At 50.8% G+C, this 23,238-nt stretch overlaps 1 protein-coding gene and 1 pseudogene across 2 annotated transcripts; both read right to left on the bottom strand.

Moving 5' to 3' along the window:
- Nucleotides 1-485: 485 nt before the first annotated feature.
- Nucleotides 486-22,114, bottom strand: CLEC2L (C-type lectin domain family 2 member L). 2 transcript variants are annotated; one of them, XM_055284196.2, is made up of 5 exons: nucleotides 21,634-22,111; nucleotides 9,092-9,166; nucleotides 4,983-5,149; nucleotides 3,348-3,448; nucleotides 486-1,232 (listed from the first exon to the last, which is right to left on the bottom strand). In XM_055284196.2, the coding sequence occupies exons 1-5, from the start codon at nucleotides 21,824-21,826 to the stop codon at nucleotides 1,121-1,123; spliced, it is 648 nt and encodes a 215-aa protein (XP_055140171.1). In that variant the 5' UTR covers nucleotides 21,827-22,111; the 3' UTR covers nucleotides 486-1,120. The 2 variants fall into 2 exon arrangements, with proteins under 2 accessions (XP_055140171.1, XP_055140172.1); XM_055284197.2 differs by lacking the exon at nucleotides 9,092-9,166 and having other exon boundaries at nucleotides 21,634-22,114.
- On the bottom strand, nucleotides 9,178-20,561 carry LOC134737052 (enhancer of rudimentary homolog; annotated as a pseudogene).
- Nucleotides 22,115-23,238: the final 1,124 nt, after the last annotated feature.

The following is a 23,238-nucleotide window of genomic DNA, read 5'->3' as shown; positions in this document are numbered from 1 at the left end:
CATAAGACTTTCACAAACTCTTTTCCAGCCCAATGTGAACACCACCTAATTTTCCCGTTCACTTCATTCCGTCCTGCCCCAATGCAGAATAAACCATCCCTTGACTATGTTCCAGAATGTTCTAGCACTTTCTGAACTGTTTCCTCTGCTCCTTGCGTGCTTCTTGGTGGATTAAGGCCATAGATCCCCCATGCCTGGCATGGTGTCTGGCTTGCGGTAGGTGTGAATAAACGTTTGTCATCTTGAGGTGACTAGCAATGAAGGAGCTGGAACGGCCACCTAAGAATACCTTAAAGGCTTAGCAACATGAAACGATGCCCTGAGGCCAGAAGGTGCTTTTTTTCCCACCCTCACACACTGCTATCTGCTGCACTAGAACAGGCGCATTTTGTGGTGGCCCCCACAGACTGGCACCCAGAGATGTGCCCCTCTCTGCCCCTCCCCGAGCTCTGACTCTGGAACAAATGGCAGCAGACTTCTCTGGACACAAGTTATTAACTCTTTATTCCGTTAGTGACCAATACAACAGCACCACGGACACAGCAGGGGCCCTGCCTGAGAACCCAGGCAAGGCAAAGAAGGGGGATGCAGGGGACCTCTGGGGCCCAGGGCTGGCCTGGCCTAGGTGAGGGGGAAGCTTTCCCAGCCTACCTCCACCCGCAGCCGGGAGAGAAACCACTGGGGAAGCGGGGCTGCTAGGTGAACAGTCAAACCACCTGTCAATGCCCCTCCTTCCCCAGAGCACCAGGGCTGCAGGGAGGAGAGGGCTTCTAGGGGGCTGGAGAGAGATCTGTGGGGTGGCTCAGTATGGACACTGAGCTTCAGACGGGAGAGTGTCTGTGCATGTGTGTGCGTATGCGTGTGTGTGTGTGTGTAGGTGAGCAGATGCCTACACTACCTAGCATATGGGATTTAACTGCTGAGCCACACGACCTGCCTGGAGACAAAGGAGGCCAGGAACCAGGGACTCAGAGGGCCAGGGCCTGAGAGAGGGGCCTGGGGCGGAGGCCACCCACCCACCACTTCGCCTTGCAGAGGGCAGGCGACTCCGCTGGAGGCAGGTCTCGAGCAGACGCCTCCCACAGGCCTGGGGGCGGAGCCACCTCTGGCCCCACCCACCTCACGTATAGGCCATCTTGCTGCACACCCAGGGCCGGGTCATCAGACACTCCGTCGACACCAGCCTGGTGGGCTCCACGAAGACACACTCCCCTGGACCTGCGATGGTGAACCTGTGGCCAGGAGAGAAGACCAGAGGTTTATGATCTGCAACATTCAGCCCAAAACCCAGTGGCAGGGGAGGCCATGGAGGCCCTGTGACCTATCCCTCCCTCACTTCATCACTGGAGCTGCCTTCTAGGACATTTGGGCCGACAGACTGTTCTAGCTTGGCATCCCATTGTCTCCCTACTCTGTGCACCGTAGCTCCAGCCACCCTGGCATGCCGCTCAGACGTTTCCTGGACACACATGCACTTCCCCATTCTCCATGTCCTTGCAGGGTCGGCTCACATATCCCGGGCTCCATGGCACCCAGTTCAGGGCCACTCTCTGCCCACCCTACTTCCCCACAGTCCCCTGCCTGCTCTGTGGGGCACTCCCATAGCCCCCTGGGGCCTCTACCTGTCTGTCCACACAGGTCCCCAAAGCAGCCAGCTCCTGAGCAGTGAGCTCTGTGCCCTCTCATCTTGGCTCCCTGCAGTGTGCAGAGTCGAGCACACAAGAGGAGCTCTGCTGAGCTGGCTGAAGTCAGCTACCCTTCACAGGTTAGGGGTAAGCTGCAATAACCCCAATATGGGCTAACTGAGGCTGTGTTGCCCAGGAACTCAGTGACATCACACACAGATGTGTGTGGTGGGAGGATTCTCCCCTATGTAAAATCACCCCTTTCCAGCCTCAGAGGTTTCTTCGTAGCCTCAGTTTTTCACCCGGACCTCCAATCCCTGCCGAGGCTGGAGGTAGACCCTCACAACAGAGGGCACTAGAAGGACCCCAAGAAGGAGTGCAAGGGAAAGAACCTCTGCAGTGTCTGAGAAATGTGGCCAAAGGCCCCTTGGTTGCCAGGTGGTCAGCACACCACAGACCCCAGCCTGCAGGGCTCTGAGAACAAGAAGCTTCCAGAAAGGCAGGGAGAGGGGTGCAAAGTGCAAGACCTCCTCAGCCACTCTGAGAGAGCAGACCTGAGAGGGGTACAGGAAAAGGAGTGAGAAAAGGAAGGGGCACTGAGGCCCGAGTAAGGGGCAAAAACGAAGAGTGCTTGAGATAAGGAAAAGGAGGAGGAGGGGAAGCATCATGAATGCCCCTGCCTCCAGGGCTGCCATGGGCGTGACTGCCTAAGCCATCCTCAGCTGGGAGGGCAGCTGATGGCCACCTCCGGCAACCAGGAGGATCTGAGGGTCTCAGATGCCCTTCTGCTTTAGCCCCTGCCTTGGGGACGCTCACGTGTCATCATCATCGGGTTAGGAGCTGTGTTCCCCACCCCACCCCATGCCCTCCGGCTGGCACCTCAGAGCCTATTCCTCCAGCCACAGGGTCTGTTCTGCGGGTCCCACTCCCCTATACCCGCTTCCCTGCATTTCTCTAGTCCTACACCACTTCTTTCCCCACGCCCCACACAGTCACCACTGTACTGCCACAGCCACACATCTGCCACCCACTCCACCCATGACCATCGCCCCCACACCACACACCAGACCCGGCATCACACACTCACATCCACACCACTTGAGTCTTACAAAACCGCCACGGCACACACCACCACCTCAGCAGCGCTCCCTCCATCAAGAGATGTGTTCGCCAGTAAAATGTGGCCTAGAACACTCCCAGGTGCCTGCCTTCAGATCGCCTTTCTTCCACAGCTACAGTGCTTAGGGGGCACGTGGCTGCCCAGGACAGAGGTGCATCTCCCGTCCTTCCTTGCAGCCAGGTGCGGCCATGTGACTAAGTTCTGGCCCATGGGGTGAGGTCATCCAGGGCCCTCCCTCCGTTCTCTGTCCCTTTCTGTGAATGGGATGTGGTTGTGCCACACTGAGTGGAGCCGACGGGCACCAGGCTGGCGCCAGGCTGCACAGATCGCAGACTCAAGGGTGGAGACACCCTGGGCCGGACACCGCAAAGCTCCGATGGCTTTGCAGGGCAGAGCCACCAAGCCAGGCTGGACTTTTATGAGAGAGGGAGAAGTACAGACATTTTCATGGCTGGGTCTCTGGCGCACACTGCTGGACCCCGAGACTAGTCTCTCTAGCTAGCACAAAACAAGGGCTTCTCTCTTCGGGAGTTGTGTCCAGGGGGTGAGTCAGGCCTTTCTCAGTCTAAGCTCGGTGGCCAGAAGATGAAGCCTCAGCTCACGTGTCCGGATCAAACGGGTCCCCGTTGACCCAGTGGAATTCGTCCCCAACTCTGCGTAGTCCAATCCAGGGCTCCCTCCGCGTGAACTTGAACATAAATTCCTGCACCGAGGAAAGAGGGACACCTCAGGGTCAGATGCGGTCTCCTGACTGCTGTCACATCCCAAGACAAACCTCAGCTTGGAAGATACCGGCTCTCGTGATGTACAGACACCAGGAGAGTGACTGCTGTCTCGCTGCATCCCGAAAGTGAGGAGCTAGGGTTACAGGATCCTCTGCAGTCACGCTGCCAGAGTTCGGCTCCAAGCTGCTGGCTGACCTCACAACAATTGCCTCCGACAGCTTGAAAGGGACCCTGGCTCTGTGTGCATGCCCACTGGCCAGGAAGACTGTACAGGGCTTGTCCTCCAAGCTCAGCAGGCCAGCATTCCTGATTTGCAGGAAGCTTGGGGATTGCCCACTGGTTGGATGATCTGGGACAAATCTCAACGTTCAGGTTGGTTGTCCTACCTGCAAATTTCTGGGACTTTCCCTGCAGACTGGGGATATCATACTGTGTATCAAAGGCAAACAGAAGTGATTTTTAGATTATCTTCTATTTTGGTTAATACCACTGTTAACCTCAAAATCCAAAATGGCCAATAGACTCCATTAATTGTGTTTCTTTCACGTTTCTGTTGCTAAAACTGTTTTGGATGTTAAATGAGAGACCATGTCCCGATTTGGATCTTTAGAAAATGACAATGTGTTTTCACATTTCACAATGCATTTATAATTTGTAATTCTGTTTTTTTCTTAAGAGACAAGTCTTGTGGCTGGGCATGGAAGCTCACACCTGTAATACCAGCACTTTGGGAGGCCTAGGCGGGTGGATCACTTGAGGCCAGGAGTTCGAGACCAGCCTGGCCAACAGGGCGAAACCCCGTCTCTACTAAAAATACAAAAAGTAGCCAGGCGTGGTGGCGCCCAGCTGCAGTCCCAGCGACTCAGGAGGATGAGGCAGGAGAATCACTTGAACCCAGGAGGCGGAGGCTGCAGTGAGCCCAGACGGCACCACTGTACTCCAGCCAGGGCGACAGAGTGAGACTGTCTCAAAAGAAAAAAGAGAGACAAAGTCTTGCTATGTTACCCAGGCTGACCTCGAACTCCTGTGATCCTCCTGCCTCAGCCCCCTAAGTAGCTGGGACTACAGGCACACTCCACCATGCCCACCTAATTTTCTTTTTACTTTTTGTAGAGCTGGGGTCTCACTATGTTGCCCAGACCAGCCTCCAACTCCTGGGCTCAAGTGATCCTCCTGCCTCAGCCTCCTGAGTAGCTGGTACTGGAGGTGGATACCACATCACCAGCTTTATAATGTGTAATTCTTATGGTTTATAATACTAAGTGACCTCAACCAGTGGGCCTTGGATTGAAATAGGTGGATTTGACAATGGAAGTGGAAACTGGAGCCACTCATTGAGCTGCCCAGACCGTGAGGTCTGCCCGTACCCCCAGTGGTTATGCAGCAGGTGGGTGGCTTTGGAGACGTGTCACAGGGAACACTGCATCCTTTAGGGTGTGGCTGTCCCCTAGAGTCAAGGTTGGAGGCCCTGAGGGTCCCTTCCTCCACCCCCCTTCACCTTGGCACACTCACCAGCTCCTTCTGGCTCTGAATCACAGCCAGCACCGCCTCGTGGGTGTGGCAGTACTGCCTGCCTGTGTTCCAGTCTCTGGGTTCCTCGGAAAAGAAGTAGCACTTCCTTCCGTAGAGCAGCCAGTCCTCCGGGCAGGGTGCTTCGCACTTGATGCAGCCCTTGGAAGCTGCAGGGAAGAGACCGGCTCGGCCCTGCCCGCCCCCCGCCTGAGTCCCACTCTGCTTTCTGTGGCTCCCTCCCTTGCCTCAGCTTTGGTGTCCTCCAGGGACATTGCAGACATGGCTGTCCTCTCCTGGTGCCTGGAGGTAAAAGGGTGGCCACTAAATGAATGAGAAAGGGGACTGTAGGAAGCCTGGCAGGGGCGTCACCATGAGGGGAAGTGGCAGCAGGGTAGCCCCTGGGTTAGGATCTCTTCTGTCTCCAAACTCCCAGAGGCATGGAACGCCAGAAACTCAGACTGGGAAGAGGCCTGGCGGCTATGTGTCCTCTCTTTCCAGCTAGGCCAGGTACCAACAGCAGGACAGACTGCCCGCTGTTATTAACCATGCCCATGTTAGCTACCAAGGCTGCCATTCCACCACTGAACTGCTGGGAAGTTCTTTTCATTTTTATTTTTTTAACCCCCTTGCTGTCAGTGTGCATGGAAAGTTCTTAAATGTTGAGTCCCAACCTGTCCGCCTGTGACCTAGACATGCTGGTCTAAGGCCTCTGGAGTGGCCCAGAGACACCCGCTCTGTCTTCTACCTCCCTACTCGAAGAAGCACACCAGCCTCCCTCATCCAGGTTGAAACAGATGCCATCTCTCCCATGATTCCTGGCAAGGGTTGCTCTCCATCCTGCCTGCTCACTGCAATGTCCCCATGTTACCACTGAATCGCTGCCACCAGGACAGACCAGGACACATCAGATGTGGCTCTACCAGCAGCAACAGTGACCACCATGCTGTCTTCCAGTTGTCATGGGATCTCCAGTCTGCAGACTGCTTCCATGAACAGATCAGCGGGTATGTGCATACATGGACTTTTCTGGGAAGGAAGCCCAAAGCTTCTCAAAGGGCCTCCTTGCCAAAAGGAATTAATCCACAATCTTAGATTGTTTTCATATGATCTGATTCTAAGCCAGGTCTCCCCCAGTGTCAGAACATGTGAAAATAACTTCTTAAATCCAAATGCAGAACCTTATATTTATTTTTTCCACATTTATCTCATTCACTTTGGCCCATCATTTGAGTTTTTCAAGATACATTTTAATCTTGATTTCTTTCACCCATCTGTCATATGGGATTGTGTTTTTGGATTGTGTCAGCTGCAAATTCCATAAGCATACTTTTTGTTTGTTTTCATACAAGTGATTGATTAAAATGTAGACCAGGACAGAGCCAAGAACAGGCCTCTGGTACTCAAGCCCCTAGGGATCTCCAGCCACACAGACACCAATTCATTCATCGACACCCCCTGGGCATATATATCTGTTCAGTGAGATGCAAGTCCACCTGGGAGTACTGACCATGGTGTGGCTACATTTCAACTGCCTTTCCGCAAGGATCTCCTAAGAGACTGTTGTGCTTTATTGAAATCATATTAGCTATGTCTCTGGCCTCCCAACCTAGTAAGAGGAGAAAAGGAAACTGATTTAATTTGTAGGAATTACTCCAGGTGAATTTAAGCTAGGTCCAGTGGTTGCCTTTTTTGTTTGTTTTGTTTTGTTTTGTTTTGTTTTGTTTTGAGGCGGAGTCTCTTCTGTCACTCAGGCTGGAGTGTGTGGCACAATCTCAGCTCACTGCAACCTCTGCCTCCCAGGTTCAAGGGGTTCTTCCTCAGCCTCCCGAGTAGCTGGGACTACGGGTGCACACCACCATGCCCAGCTAATTTTTGTATTCTTAGTAGAGACAGGATTTCACCATGTTGTCCAGGCTGGTCTCAAACTCCTGACCTCAAGTGATCCACCCACCTTGGCCTCCCAAAGTGCCGGGATTACAGGCTTGAGCCAATGCACACGGCTGCCATATCCATTTCTAAACACTCAGAACCCCTCTCCTTGTCGTACAAGCCCTATAGGGGAGGGTTTGGTAAGAATTGATCATACTGGTGGACTTTTCCCCCATTTTGTGGATTCCACCTCTGGTCTTATGGCATTTCTCAAAGATTAAAGACAGAGGCACTAAAATCATTTTTGCAAACCCTTCAGAACCTACAATACACTTGTATTTGAATCTCTTAAAAGGAATCAGATTCCCTGTTCATATAGCCTCACATGGTCTTAGTTGCAGTTTCTACCTTTTGCATTTATCCAGCCCTTTCAGTTCCACACACACTCTGTTTCTCAGGCCTCTCCCACTTAGAATATTCTATTCCCTTGATGGGGTCCAGAATATGCCACCCTAAAATATGCCACTTTGACATATGGATCATTTTAAGCTGAAGGCAATTCAGAATCAACAGGAAGGGTTCTCTGCCCTCTCATCTGCCTAAAAGTAGGGCATAGATTTCCCTTTGGGGAGGGTGCTGCTCTACTCCTCACTCCCCATCCCTCACCCCATACCCTCTCATACCCCCACTGCCCACCCTAAACCAGGGAGGGAAGAGTGACTCATCCTCAAACATGCCAAGGAATCAACACCAGGATTAGTTTGCATAAGCAAACCTTACCCAAATAGCCTTTATCTCCCATTGTTCCTCTATATATTTCCTAGTTACTTCCTTCAATTTACCAGCCCTTGAAACCCAAACCCTCTTTCATTTGTTAAAAAGGTATATAAGCCCCTGAGTCTAAATTCTTCTTTGAGTTTCACTTATTATCTGTGAACTCCCATGAACATTAATGTTAATAAACATTGGTTACCTTTTCTCCTGCTAATTTGTCTTTGATAGTTTAATTTACAGGCCCCCAGACACTGAACTTAAGAGGGCAGAGGAAAAGTTTTTTCCTCCCTAGCAGTCTCTACCTCCTAATCTCTGGAAAACTCCTATTCATTCTCCAGGGTTCAGTGCACATGTTTTTTCCTTCTGGGAAGCCACTGGGCAGTAATACCTCTATTATTGCACTTACCCCTGGACAGAGGAGACAATGTTATATTTGTCTTCTTTTTAACTCTAGCACTTAGCCCAGAGCTTAACACATAGCAGCACTCAATAAATGTTTGCTGACTGAATGTGATCTTTTTTTTTTTTTTTTTTTTTTGACATGGAGTTTTTCTCTGTCGCCCAGGGTGGAGTGCAGTGGCGTGCGATCTCAGGTCACTGCAACCTCTGCCTCCCAGGTTCCAGTGATTCTCCTGCCTCAGCCTCCAACTAGCTGGGATTACTGGCACCCACCACCATACCTGGCTAATTTTTGTACTTTTAGTAGAGACAGGGTTTCACCATGTTGGCCAGGCTGGTCTTAAACTCCTGACCTCAGGTGATCCACCCACCTCAGCTTCCCAAAGTGCTGGGATTACAGGCATGAGCCACTGCGCCTGGCTGAATATGATCCTTAAAGGTCCTTATTCCCAAACCGTCTCCTCCAAGAAGCACTGTCTTCCTAACCTACCCCAAGCTTGTTCTGAGTTCTCACAGCACTTACAAAATAATACCAAAGTAACATCTCCACTCTACTTGCATGGCTTGATAAAGGGGACATGTATAGTCTGTGTGTGAATATATTATTTTAAGCTAAAATCTCAACAACTGACGCTATGTATTTTCTTTTTTTTTTTTTGAGACGGAGTCTCGCTCTGTCCCCTAGGCTGGAGTGCAGTGGCACGATCTCGGCTCACTGCAACCTCTGCCTCCCGGGTTCACGCCATTCTCCTGCCTCAGCCTCTCCAAGTAGCTGGGACTACAGGCGCCCGCCACCAAGCCCGGCTAATTTTTTGTATTTTTAGTAGAGACGGGGTTTCACCGTGGTCTCGATCTCCTGACCTCGTGATCCGCCCGCCTCGGCCTCCCAAAGTGCTGGGATTACAAGCGTGAGCCACCGCGCCCGGCCTAACACTATGTATTTTCTACTTACTTAGTCCCCCACAGGATTCTTGGAATGTCTAGAGTCTTTCTTTAACTAATTAGATGTGCTTTTAACAAGGAGTGTGCAAACTGACTCGCATAAATGCTCTGACATGCATGCTCACCCAAGATGCTCATCACCACCAAGATGGCGAACAGAAGGACCGCGATGGCACCCAGCAGGAGGCGTGTGGTGGTGTCTAGGAGAAGAGAGAGGGGTTCAACATCCCACCCCCCATCCCACCGCCAGTCCCACCGCCAGCCCCATACCCTGCTAATGAGAAACAGGGGGAGGTAGAGCCCAGCAAGCTGTGTTTTGTTGTTGTTGTTTTGAGACAGGGTTTCACCATATTGGCCAGGTTGGTCTCGAACTCCTGACCTCAAATGATCCACCCGCCTTGGCCTCCCAAAGTGCTGGGATTACAGGCGTGAGCTACCACACCCGGCCAACAAGCTATGTTTAAACAAGCCCTCCAGGTGATTCTGATGCAGGCTGGAGTTTGCGATCCACTGCTGTAGAGCGCAGCTCAGATTCTGTGACTCCCCGGCTTGAAACCCTCCCTGCTGGGCTACCCACTGCTCACGAAATCTTCAGTGATGGTCAGAGCTTTCCACCTTGAATCTCCTGCCGCTTCTCTATGAGGTCGCAGGTTTCAGCCACATGGGTTCCTCAAAATAGCCCATTCAGCCCTCACAGCCCTGCTACTGAATCTTTGCTCCCGAAGTCTCCTCCTCCACCTCCTCCATAGATACTTCCTAAAATTCGCCCACCTCTATACCATCCATCCTCTTCCTGATCCTCTGGGTTCTCTCTTTGTTATTTTCATGTATTTATTTTATTTTGTTATAATTTAATATTCTCATTTTATATTTAATGAGATAACCCTTTTAGAATTTAAGCATAGGGTATTTTAAGCATTTTAAAAATTGTGATGAAAATATATAACATAAAATTTGCGATTTTAACCATTTTTTAGTGTACGGTTAGTGGCATTAAGTACATTCACAATGTTGTGCAACCATCATCACTGTCTGTTTGCAAACTTTTTCATCATCCCAGACAGGAGTTCTGTCCCCTTAAACAACTCCTATCCCCTCCTCTCCCCAGCCTCTGGCAACCACCCTTCTACTTTCTGTCTCTATGAATTGGACCACTCTAGGAATTTCATATAAGAGGAAACATCCAGTATTTGTCCTTTTGTGTCTGGTTCCTTTCACAGATTGTTTTCAAGGCTCATCCATGTTGTCACATATGTCAGAACTTCATTCCATCTTAAGGCTGAATAATGTTCCATCGTATAGCAAGACCACGTTGTGTTTATCCATTCATCTGTTGGTAGACATTTGGGCTGTTTCCACATTTTGGCTATTGTGAATAATGCAGCTATGAACATGGTGTATGAGTATCTGTTCAAGTCCTTGCTTTCAATTCTTTTGGATATATGCTTAGGAGTGGACTTGCTGGATCACATGATAGGTTTTTGTTGTTGTTGTTGTTCTTTTGTTTTGTTTTTTTACTAAAGAACACGTATTTATTTTTACCAAAATTTTATCTTGAGGACATGGCTAAACTGCGTTTCCATCCCCCACCCCATCTTGAAGAAGGGTTACTACAGTGAATGTTATAAAGTAAATATAAACAGTTGAAGGACTGGAACCAACATTAACTGACGAAGAACAATTTCCATGTAAATCATCATAAAAATGTTTAAGTAAAAAAAAAGAAACAAAAGAAAAAAAGAGGGGGCAACGGGGGTTTCCGACTGAACAAGATCCTCACATTTCATCTAATACAGCCAATCTTGGCTAGAGTGTAACAAAGTGGAAGCAGGATTACTATGATACAAAACTTCCGCTACAGCACACTGTACACACCTGTGTTCCAAGCCCACCCCCAACCCCTCTAATGCTTCCAATACAATTATTTATTAGCCTGTTGAGCCTGCCGACGAAGAAACATGTAGATCTTCTCTTTAATCCGGTCTTTTTTTATAAGGCTGGTATGTCTGGGTATCAGCTCGGTAAACCAGGCAGCTGAGGTCTGCCAGATCATTGATGAAATCAAACAACTGACTGATGTCATATGTGATAGAGGGACTGTTGGGATTCATTCTTTTCACATGTCTTCATACATTTTACAAACGCCATGCATTCATTCACAGATTCGTAGTCAGCATAAGTTCTGCCTTCTGGCCTCTTGGTAGTCTGTACCAGCAAAATGGTGTGAGACATCGCGCCAAATTCTTCGCTACAGACGCTGCCGACACCACCGCCGCTACCCATAGTTCTTTCTGAGGAACCACTAACTCCATCATTGGTTGCATAATTTTACATTCTCACCAGCAACAGACGAGGGTTCCAGTTTCTCCACATCCTCACCAATACTTGTTGGTTTGCATTGTTTTGATTACAGCCCTCCTAGCAGGTGTGAATTCCCTTTACAATTTTGTTTGGATTTTTTTTTTTATCATCTTAACCATTAAGTACACAGTTAAGTATAGTTACACTGTTGTGCACCCATTTTGAAAGTGTTTTTTTAGTCAATGTTATACATAAATCATAGATGAAAACAGTGCCTCTGCAGCTTAATGTTTGTCTGTAAACTGTTACTTGTCCATCATGATATAAGTGCCAAAATTGAGAGGAAGAATCTGTAGCAATTCAGCATTACCCGACATCCAAGTGCCTGTTGCTAGTTATTCATTTGTATTATATTTTACAAAGGATTTTGAAAAGAAACCTGTTTCCTTCACCAAGGATAGTCTGAAAAGCACAGATTTAAGGAATCAAGAAATTCTAAAAGGCTTCATTTAAAAAATAATAGTGCGGAGCGCAGTGGCTCACACCTGTAATCCCAACAGTTTGGGAGTCTGAGGCAGGCAGATCACTTGAAGTCAGGAGTTCGAGACCAGCCTGGGCAACATGGTGAAACCTTGTCTCTACAGAAATTACAGAAATTAGCCGGGTGTGGTGGTGTGTGCCTGTAATCTCAGCTACTCGATAGGCTGAGGCAGAAGTATCGATTGAACTCAGGAGGCGGAGGTTGCAGTGAGCCAAGATCGCATCAGTGCACTCCAGTCTGAGCGACAAAGCGAGACTCTGTCTCCAAAAACTAATAATAGTAGTAATAACATTGCTTCTTCCCCAAAGCCAGCCACTTTCAACTCTTTTAGCTGACTCTTTTGGTATTAGCTCCAAATTTCTAAGTGCCATGTGTACGTAAATACTTCTAGATTTTTTTCTGTTTTAGATATAATTTATTGACTTTACATTATAATGATGCAGACTTAATTCTCTGCATTACCATTCTACCCTGACCACTCAGTCCCTGCCCTCTCAATATCATAGTTTGTATTAGCTTGATAACTTCGGTGTTATATTCTTAGCTCAGCGTAAACAGTACTCTCAGCAAAGCCATGCTGTGTGCTATGATCATTTCCATAGAACTTCTTGTTTCCCTGTTAATCCTGGTCTTCTTTTCCCTTTGCTCAGTTTCTGTATGCGTATCATTATTTCAACACCAAAATGCCTCTTTCATGATGAGACAAAATCGGAATCACTCTTTCACTTTGGTCTTAGTTCAGTCTGCTATAACAAACTGTCATAGACTGGGCAGCTTAAACAACTGACATTTATTTCTCCTAATAGTTCTAGAGGCTGGATCAGGGTGCCAGCATGGTCAGGTTCTGGTGGAGGCCCATTTCCTGGCTTGCTGACAGCTGTTTTCTTACTGTGTCCTCACATAGCGGAGAGAGGAAGTTCTAGTGTCTCTTCCTTTTCTTATAAGGGTACTAATTCCATCACGGGAGCTCTACCCTCATGACCTCATCTAAACCTAATTACTGCTCAATTACCCACCTCAATATCATCACGTTGGAGGTTAGTGATTCAACCTATAAATTTGTGGAGGAAACCAACGTGCAGGCCATAACGACCATCTTGAAGAAATGTCCCTTGGAACTTTCTGACCTGCTCGAATCTGACTAGTTGCCTTCTAAGCCCAGCTGCCATCCAGGGTCTCCCCACACCAGCAGCCTGAGGATTTCTCTGCCTCTCTCCTGTGTTGGCTCCTCTGTTCCTTTTCTCCCATGTCTTCCCCTCCCTTGGTTTACTCCCTCATCTTGGTGAAGCACATCATCCAATGGCTGCCTGAGGAAGGGTAGAGCAAAACCACTGCACTGCACAAATCCGAGGGGCAAAGCTTCTCATTGTGTTCCATGGTGAACTGGTGAATATTGCCCATGGAATTGTGAACTCAGAGGACTGAGTATTACAGATCAAGAATAATTTTCCTTCAGAATTTTGAAGGTATTACTTGTCTTCTAGCTCCATTGTTGCTTTTGAAAAGTCTAGATCCATTCTCACCCATGATCCTTTTCAATTGCTTAATTATTTTCTTTCTAGATGCTTTTACGGTCTTCATTGCACAATGCTCTAAAATTTCATCATTGCATGCCATGCCTTTGTTTGGTCTGTTTCATCTACTCTAGTAGGCCCTTTCAATCCGGAAAGTGATGCTTTTCAGTTCCAGGAAATTTTTTTTCTTTTTCTTTTTCTTTCTTTTTTTTCTCTTTTTTTTTTTTTTTTTTTTTTTTTTGAGACAGAGTCTTCTTCTGTTGCCCAGGGTGGAGTGCCATGGCATGATCTCAGCTCACTGCAACCTCCACCTCCTGGGTTCAAGCAATGTTCCTGCCTCAGCCTCCCAAGTAGCTGAGATTACAGGTGCCTGCCATCACACCTGGCTAATTTTTTGTATTTTTAGTAGAGATGGGGTTTCACCATGTTGGCCAGGATGGTCTTGAACTCCTGACCTCAGATGATCCACCCGCCTCGGCCCCCAAAGTGCTGGGATTACAGGGGTAAGCCACCATGCCCAGCCAGGAAATTTTCTTTAATTATATTATTGATGATTTCTTCTCTTCCATGTTTTGTTTTCTTTCTGGAAGTCATAGTCTTCAAATGTTGGATCTCTTAGATTGGTCCTCCAAATTTCTCATCTTATTTTCCCCTCTTGTTTGCTATATCTTTGCCTTTTTGCTCTATTTCCTGGAACATTTTCTCAATTTTATCATCCTACCCTTCTACTGAGTTCTTAATTTCTGTGACTATATTTTTAATTTCCAAGGTTTGTTTGGTTTTGTTGCTGCTGCTCTATGAATACCCCCTCTTAAAGAATCCTATTCTTGTTTTAATGATGCAATACTTTCTCTTATCTCTTCTCTCTGAAGATATGACTAACAGGTTTTTTGGAGGGGTGGGGGAATGCGCAGAAAGATTATTTCTCCCTGTATAACCTCTGTTTTGGTCTTGAGCTTCCATGTTAGAGACTTTCCTCAGGGGTCTGGGGACCACAGTTATCTGTTCATGATTAAGGCAGGAAGACTAATGAGTTCATTGGAGCCTCCAATCCCATAGATAGGAGCTTATTAACTGTGGGGGACACAGTAGACTGATTTGGCTGGGCTGATTCTTGGGATTCTCCAAATGCCAATTTCATTATGTTTTTCCTCTTGGACAGATGACAGTCCATGGAGGAGGCTTTTCTGTTTTCTCCCCAGGAGAATACAGGGCTAGCTGAGGAAAGAGGCTGGGACACTGTCCTCAGCATTCAGTATGTAAATGTTGGCTTAGTTGCTTGCTCTCAGGGTGGTGATGTCTAGAGGCCTTCTTTTTTTTTTTTTTTTTTTTTTTGAGACAGAGTCTCGCTCTGTCGCCCAGGCTGGAGTGCAGTGGTGCGATCTCGGCTCACTGCAACCTCTGCTTCCTGGGTTCAAGCAATTCTCCCACCTCAGCCTCCTGAGTAGCTGGGATTATAGGCGCCCACCACCACACCTGGCTAATTTTTGTAATTTTAGTAGACATGGGGTTTCACCATGTTGGTCAGGCTGGTCTCAAACTCCTGACCTCAGGTGATCTGCCAGCCTCGGCCTCTCAAAGTGCTGGGAGCCACCATGCCCGGCTGAAGCCCTCTTTCTTGAGAGATTTCACCTCAGGTTCCTGCCAGGGCTGGGGAGAATCTGTACAGAATGGGAATCTAAATCCTCCTTAAAGAAATTTACACCAGTCCTCCTGTTCTCAGCCCCATCTTCAAGCACTGCCACCAACCCCTGAGCCTTAGAGGTCCTCCCATGAGGCTCAGGTGGCTCCTCTGCTCTCTGGACTTTCTCAGTTGGGGTGAAGTCAGTTACCATTTATCCACTTGTTCCCTAGCTCTCTATTTTGTTGCTATTTTCTCTCTTGTTCTTGTCCTTATGGCCTTTTGAAAATCCCCTTGCTGTTTGGTTTGGTTTAGTTTGGTTTTTTTTTTTGAGTCAGAGTCTTACTCTGTCACACAGGCTGGAGTGCAGTGGTGCAATCCCGGCTCACTGCAACCTCTGCCTCCCGGGTTCAAGCAATTCTCCTGCCTCAGCCTCCTGAGTAGCTGGGATTAGAGGCACGTGCCTGGCTAATTTTGTTTTTTTTTTTTTTTTTGCTCACTGCAACCTCCACCTCCCAGGCTCAAGTGATTCTCCTGCCTCAGCCTCCCAAGTAGCTGGAACTATAGGTGCACACCACCACGCCTGGCTAACCTATTGTATTTTTAGTAGAGTTGGGGCTTCTCCATGTTGGCCAGATTAGTCTCACACTCCTGACCTCAGGTGATCCGCCCACCTCGGCCTCCCAAAGTGCTGGGATTATAGGCGTGAACCACTGCGCCCGGCCCCTTTACTGTTGTATTAGTGGGCTTCTGAAGGAAAAAAGAAAAAATGCATGTGTTCAGTTCGCCATCTTGACCTGCAAGTCCAACAAACATTTCCAGTCTTTCCTATTGGCAAGGTCTATGTTGGCAAGTGACCAGGAGTCCTGGGTGGGTAGCTTCAGACATGGTAAGAGCAGAGGCTTCAGCCTGCACTGGAGGACTGGGCTCTCTGTTCCTGCTCTGCTGTCCTTGGTGGCAGCTTCATCACACTTTCCTGGAGCTACAGGATGGCTGCCTATGGTGAGCATGCTGAGTGCATCCTTCTTCTCCCTTCTATTAGCCTCTTCTCTATCATTGATGCTGTAATCCTTTGTGCACTGAAGATAAGAGCATAACATCTCACATCACTTTGCCTGGGTTCAAATCCTAGCTCTGCCACTTTCTAGATGTGTACGGATGGTAAAGTTTCTTAGCCTCTATTGTAGTTCATTTTCCTCATCTTGAAAATGAGGTAATGATAATATCTACCTGTCTCTTAGAGAGTTATAGGAATTCAGTATACAGTGCTTAGCACAGTGCCTGGCGTGCTAAACTCTATTCAATCAACTCGCGGTGATTACGCAGGCCATCAGTGTGATGATGACCATCAGCCCTAGGCTCCTTTGGGGTAAGGGCTGTGCTTTACTCACCTTCAGATTCCCTGAAATAGGGCTGCTTCATTGCCCTGCATGTTACAGAGCACCCACTGGGACTCAAAAACTATGGGAGAAATTTAGTTACACCAAATGACAACATCCTTGGTCAACTTTAAATTCAACTGAATTTGTAGGAAAGACCACACAGGGAAGAGGGATCGGTAGATGTATCTGCAGCACTGCCAGACCCGTGGTGCCTCTTCATTATGTCTGAGGGATAATTTTTTTTTTTTTTTTTTTTTTTTTTTTTTTTTTTTTTTTTGAGACGGAGTCTCGCTCTGTCACCCAGGCTGGAGTGCAGTGGCGCGATCTCGGCTCACTACAAGCTCCGCCTCCCGGGTTCACGCCATTCTCCTGCCTCAGCCTCTCCGAGTAGCTGGGACTACAGGCGCCCGCCACCACGCCTGGCTAATTTTTTGTATTTTTAGTAGAGACGGGGTTTCACCGTGGTCTCGATCTCTTGACCTCGTGATCCGCCCACCTCGGCCTCCCAAAGTGCTGGGATTACAAGCATGAGCCACCGCGCCCGGCCTTTCAGGGATAATTTCTCTAGATGCTGCACTGGACCATGCTTCCTCTGACCTCTGCAGGGGCTCCTTCCTTGCCTCTTCTAGTGTCCAGTGGTTGCTGACGGACTTTGGCACTCCTTGGCTTGCAGCCACATCAGTCCAATCTCTGCCTTTATCATCACATGGTATTCTCTCTGTGTGTCTTATGTCGTTCAACTATGTCCCCACCCAGATCTCATCTTGAATTGTACTTCCCATAATTCTCATGTGTCATGGGAGGGACTGGGTGGGAGGTAATTGAATCATGGGGGCAGGTTTTTCCCAAATCATGCTGTTCTTATGATAGTGAGTAAGTCTCACAAGATCTGATGGTTTTATAAAGGGCAGTTCCTCTGCACACACTCTCTTGCCTGCCACCATGTAAGACGTGTCTTTGCTCCTCCTTCACCTTCCTTCATGATTGTGAGGCCTCTACCCAGCCATGTGGAACTGTAAGTCCATTAAACCTCTTTCCTTTATAAATTACCCAGTCTTGGGTATGTCTTTATTAGCAGTGTGAGAACGGACTAATACAGTGCCCTTGTCTTCATGTGACCATCTTCTTATAAGGATGCCAGTTCATATGGGATCAGGGCCCACTCTACTCCAGCCTGACCTCATCTTAACTGCAAATAATCTGCCAGACTGTATTTCCATATGCGGTCACATTCAGAGGTACCAGAGATTAAGACTCCAATATCTCTTTTTTGGTGGGGACACAATTCAACTTCTAACAAATGTCTAACTCATTACTTGTTCCCTACTATGCCGTGGCCCATATTAGATGGCGTTTAAGGGTGTAGTTTATTTAGGTTTCTAAATGTGTGTGATTTCACTTAATATTAGAAGGAACAACTGAAAAAACCTGACTCCCAGGCCCAGACAAAGCTCCCATCATCCTCACACTCATATCCCAAAAAAGGCCCATGCTGCTGTCTCTAAGTCATCGGGGACACAGCCTGGCAAGCATAATCTTGGTAGTTAAAAACTACCAAATGTGAAGTTTGGTAATTTTTAAATTTTTAAGAGGCTAAAAGCATGTGTGTGGTTTTGATCAGGAAGTTGTGGGTTTATGCCTAATCAAGAAACTTTCAACATTAAAAATTCAGAATCGGTGAGCACTGAAAAATCTATAGGCTGAGGCATGCAGGCTCACTCTGTCCCCTCTCCCGTACCCCCAGGCCACTTTGCCCCACTGCCACTCTCAATGCCAGAAATATCCCCATCTTGAATCATCTCTCTTGTTCCCAGAACCCAGGCGGGCTCTCCGGGTCACCTTTTCTAGCCTTATACCCCAGGCTGGAAGGAAAGTTTCATATCTACAGTGAGAGAAAAGACTTGATTAAGGCAACTTCTGTTTGGCTTCCTGTTTATAAAGCTAGTTATTCATCTCAGAAAAGTCTGAAAGATCCGGGCTCTAATCCCAGCTTTCTGCTTTAAGAAGCTCTCTGACTCATTTAACCCATAAGGAGGGAAACGTCAATGCTGGAGGTGGCAGGGTTGTGTGGGGAGCAGGAGGAGAACGTGTGTGTGGGAATTTGATGATCCCCAGCTAGCCTCACCACGGCTGATGTCCTTGGCCATGCAGGAAGGGGTCAGAGCCTTCACAACAGGGCTTTCATGTGTTAGCAACCAAGGATGTCCTTGGGCAAGACACTCAGGCTATCAGTCTCAGTCTCGGCTCCCTCGTCTATGAAACAGAACACTCACCAGCCCCCTGCAAGGGGAGAGGTGAGGACTGAGATGATGACTATGAAAGCCCCAGCACGGCTGCAGCACGTAGCGGGTGCTTGATGTGCGTTGGGCACATGGTGATAAAGGAGCAGAGACTTCTTGGAGGGTTCAGCTCAGTCAAGTCAGAAAATGTCCCATTTCTCTCAAGACAAGTGCTTGGCTAAGCAGGGGCAGCATAACCCTGGGTCCCCAAAGGACAGATCCCTCCTCTCGTTGACAGTGTTTCATTATGTGAACTCTGGACTCAGGTTTGGGGTGGGAAGCAGAATCAAGGGAGGCTGACCAGAAGTCCAAGTGCTGCAGTTAGGCCTGGGCTCCCCCAGCAGGGGCTGCAGGAGGCCAAGCCAGGCAGCTGGGAAGAGGAGTCACTGTACACACAGCCCACACTCCAGGGCCTCTGTCTACCTGAGAGGTAGAAATCCTGACCTGACTTAGCAGATGAGGGAGCAAATGGTCCAGGAAGTTGGAAAGCCTGCCAGCCTGTGGCAATGGAAGGCTCTGCCCCAGCTTTACCAGATGCTCTGCTCCCTGCACCTCCCCACACTGCGTCAGTCCCTGTCCTGGAACCTCTGAGAGAACACAAATGTGCCCAGGACCCAGAATGGTACCCGGATGTTGCAGAAAGAATGAATGCATGATGGAGACCAGTACGAAAGCCAGCACTGGGCCAGTGCAGCAGCACCCTGGAGAGGAGCAGCCGTGCTCCATGAGCTCCTTTCTTCTAGGTCCTCCAGAAGAGGTCCTCTCTTTCCGTCTGGGTCCTCCAGACCTGTCTCTCTCTACCCTGCCCCACCCCAGTACTCCAGGGCAGTTCCTACATGGGACAGACTAGCTCTGGCCACCTGGCCCGGAACAGGTCGTGCTCTGGGTCTGGGACACCTTTCCCTCTGTCTCCTCTCAGGCTCCTTTCCCAGGCTCCTCTCAGAAGAGAGGAGCTTGGGGGCACCCAAGTAGACTTTCAGAGAACTGGCAGAAGGGAGACCCCTGGCCAGACTCAGACTCCAGATCCTAAAACTCCTACGGGAAAAGTCAGTAGGCCCAAGATGCTGAGCACCCAAGGACCACAGGCCATCAGGAGTGGGACTGCTCCTGGGGAGACCAGGGGAAGGAGGGGGAGGGGACTGCAGGTGGCATGAGTCAGAGAGCAAGGCAAGGCAGGGGGCCATGGTGAGGCAAGACTGGACCACAGGAAGATGCTAAGCATGGGAGCCAGCTTGACTCAGGGCTCCAGGCAGCCTCTGGGTGACCTTCCAGCTTGGTGTGTGTGGTCTCTTCTGCAGCCTGACTGGCAAGTGGGTAGCCCAGCCACAGTGGGGAGGAGGAAGCACAAGGGGGTGGAAGTCAGGGCAGGAGGTGGACAGGAACAGCAAGCAGGAGGCATTAAAGGGCCACAGCAGCCCAGAAGCAGCCCTACCATGGGGGCTGGGGTTAAGGTTAGGGCAGACCCTTCAGAAATGCTGACAAATAAATGAATGAAGAAACACAGGCAAGAGGAGGGAACAACTTCAAGAAATAGCTTTGGCAGGAGTGAAGCGTGGGAACACAGGGCCACTCCAACAGTAAAGCCGGAGACAGCGTCACAGGGGGGTGTCTGACCACCTCCATCCATTCCACACAACTCTTCACAACCCACAGCTCTGCTACAGCTCTTCCCCTCGGTGACGCAACATCTTCGCCTCCTCTGTCCCTGCCACTGTCTGGTGGTCCAGCTTCAGAGTCTGCACAGCCCTTCCTCGTACAGTGCACGTCCCCTGGCCCACAGCCTTTGTGCAGAAGGCTGGCATTACCATCCCCACCTCGCCATCCTCAGCAGCCCCATGACCTGTCTTGGCCCAGGTGCTGGTTATGTCCCTCCTGGTCCACTGCCCCACCCCCTCCCTGACCTTGAGCCTCGGTCCCACCCCTCTGGGCCACCACCAGTCTTCCAAGGGCAAACCCACCGTCTCCACCCCTCAGTGGCCCCTTCAGAGCAAAGTCCAAGCTCCCGGGCAAGGCCTGGCTGACCCTTCACCGTCTGGGTCCTTCAGGCCCGTCTCTCTCCACCCTGCCCCATCCCAGTACTCCAGGGCTCAGTTCCCACATGGGACAGAGTAGCTCTGACCACCTGGCCCGGAATACGTCATGCGCTGGGTCTGGAACACCTTTCCCTCTGTCTCCATGCCCGCTAAGAGGTCACCTACTCCTGGGAAGCCCTCCTTTTCTGACACTGCCTCCCTAAGGATGGGTGATCCAGGCTCCGGGCTTCCCTAGATAATGCTGCCCAGGTCCTCCTTGTCCTTGGATTCAGGGTGCCAGGAGCACCCTGAGAAGCACCCAAAGGGCCAGCCACCCTCTCACCAACTCCTGCATCTTCCACACCATACGCCGCCGGCGGCAGCTAATACAAGTTTCCTAAAAGAGCTCATGAACTTGAAATCAATTCTCTACTTGGGTTACTGCCCCCGAGGCAGGCCAGGGGTCCCTCCATGAGGCAGTCTGATGGAGGAGTAGGTGTGACCCCTGACCCTGCAAGGAAGAGCCTCTCATGGATTCTCCACCCCTGCCCTGCCCTCCCCACATGCCCCACCACCACGGGGTCCCCGCGGCTCTCACAGGGGCGGGCACCACCTCTGGGGTCTCCAGCTTTCTTACTTTACTCGAAGCGTCTTCACGGCCACAGATTCCGCCACCCTCTCAACACGCCTGTCAGGTGGGTGTCAGGCAGTGGCTGTCCCTTTCATGCGTGAGGAGACGAAGGCTCAGAGCGTGAAGCCCGCTCCAAGGTCAGACAGGGAGTAGCAGCAGAGGCGGGGTCGAGGCTGTGACTCGCGGTGGCCCCCGGTTCCCTCCCACCCCACCCCACGAACCGGCGTCTGGCCACCCTGAAATGAATGACTCCGCCGCGTCCCGGCGCCGCGCTCCTAGCGCTCCCTCCGGGACAGCGGCCAAGGTGACTCTGACCGCCTCCGGGTCCCGGGTCGGGCCTGAGCAGGGGTCCCTGGGCCAGGAGAGGGAGGCCGCTCCGCGCTTACCCTCCAAGGCCGCCTTCCAGCTGGTGCTGCCCTCGTAGCCCGACCCGGATCGCCGCAGTAGCCCCTCAGGGCCGCGGGCCTCAGCCTCTGCGGGCGAACGCGGCCTGGGGGCGGCGGGGGCGGGCACCGGGCGCGCGGCGAGGGGCGGCGGCGGCGGCCGGGCCCGCGAGGGGGGCTCCCGGGCCGGCTCCATGCGGGGCGCTCCGCCGCGCCGCGCCCGCGCTCCTGCACCGGGGTGCGGGGCCCAGCCCGACGCGCACTCGGCGCTCCGCGCGCCCTGCGGGCCCCCCAGGCCGGCCTCGGGTGGGCTAGGACCGGCGCTCGCAGGCAGGGGCTAAGCCCGGCTCCCCGCGCCGGAGCCTCTGCGCCGGGTGCCGCCGCCGTGCGCTCAGCCCCTACCCCGCCGAGCCGCAGCCTCCACGCACAGCCGGGCTGGGGAGGAGCGCGAGGCGGCGCGCGGGAGCCGTGAGCTGTGGACCCGGGCGGGGCGGGGCGGGGGCGGAGAGGGGGGAGGAGCGGGGACAGCCGGGTCCCCGACCCCGCCACCTGGGCTGGAGGCCGGATGCTGCCGGGCTGGGAGCGCAGTCTTGGAGCCGGGAGACCTGGTTCCAACTCAGCTCCACCTCCCCAGCCGCCTGCTCATCATCTGTGAAAATGAGAATAAAGTTCACGGGGACAGTTCAGAGAGGCTCAGGGAAGATGAGCGCATTTCTTCCAGGCTGCCGTGGAGCCAGAGCAGAGAGTGGTAGGGACTGTGACTTTTCCCCCAAATTCTGGATAAAGGAGAGAAACGTCCGAACGATGAGCACAGAGAGAGTGGAGTCTAAAGGAGCTAGCGAAGCGACGTTGCAGATTCAGTTAACATTTATTGAGCACCTACTAAGCGCCAGGGACTTTCACATATATTAGCTGACAATGCCCCCAGGTGAGGCTGAGAAGTGGAATTTTGAGGTCAAGGACATTTCCGAAGGCGGCGCCAGGCAGGTGTGTGCTTGGCAGGTGTCTGACTCCCTGGCCAGGGCTCCCTCCGGAGCCTTCACTGGCCCCTTGCCTCAGCTGACCTCGCGTCGCCTGAGGACCCACGCCTCCAGCCCTGATCCTCTTTCCCCCCCACCATTCTCAGTCCCCCCTGTGGTTCCTGTCTCAGTCTACAGTTCCTCATCCCCAGCTCCTCCTGCTCCCTCCCCCAAATCCAATAGGCCACTGACTCCTGTGAATTCTCCCTTTTAAAATATTTTTATTTTTATTTTTTGAGACAGGGTCTCGTTCTGTAGCCCAGGCTGGAGTGCAGTGTCGAAATCACGGCTCACTGCAGCCTCGGCCTCCTGGGCTCAAGCGATCCTCCCACCTGGGTCTCCCAAAGTTCTAGGATTGCAGGCGTGAGCTGCGGTGCCTGGCCCCTTTTAAACTCTTAGTCTGCCCATTGCACTCCATCCCTCTAGCCACTGGTCAAGTACAAGCCAATGCCTTCTCTTGCCCAACCACAGCAGCAGCCTTCTAAGGGGTCTCACAGCCTCCACTCTTGCTCCTTCCTATCCAGCCCCTCCCCATCTGCACCCACAGCATCTCCCTAAAGTGCAAACTCACCACTCCTTCAGGGGTCCC

The sequence above is a fragment of the Symphalangus syndactylus genome, chromosome 6, assembly GCF_028878055.3.
Source record: "Symphalangus syndactylus isolate Jambi chromosome 6, NHGRI_mSymSyn1-v2.1_pri, whole genome shotgun sequence".
In the NCBI taxonomy this organism is placed as follows: Eukaryota; Metazoa; Chordata; class Mammalia; order Primates; family Hylobatidae; genus Symphalangus; species Symphalangus syndactylus.
This window is presented reverse-complemented; position numbering and strand designations above follow the sequence as displayed.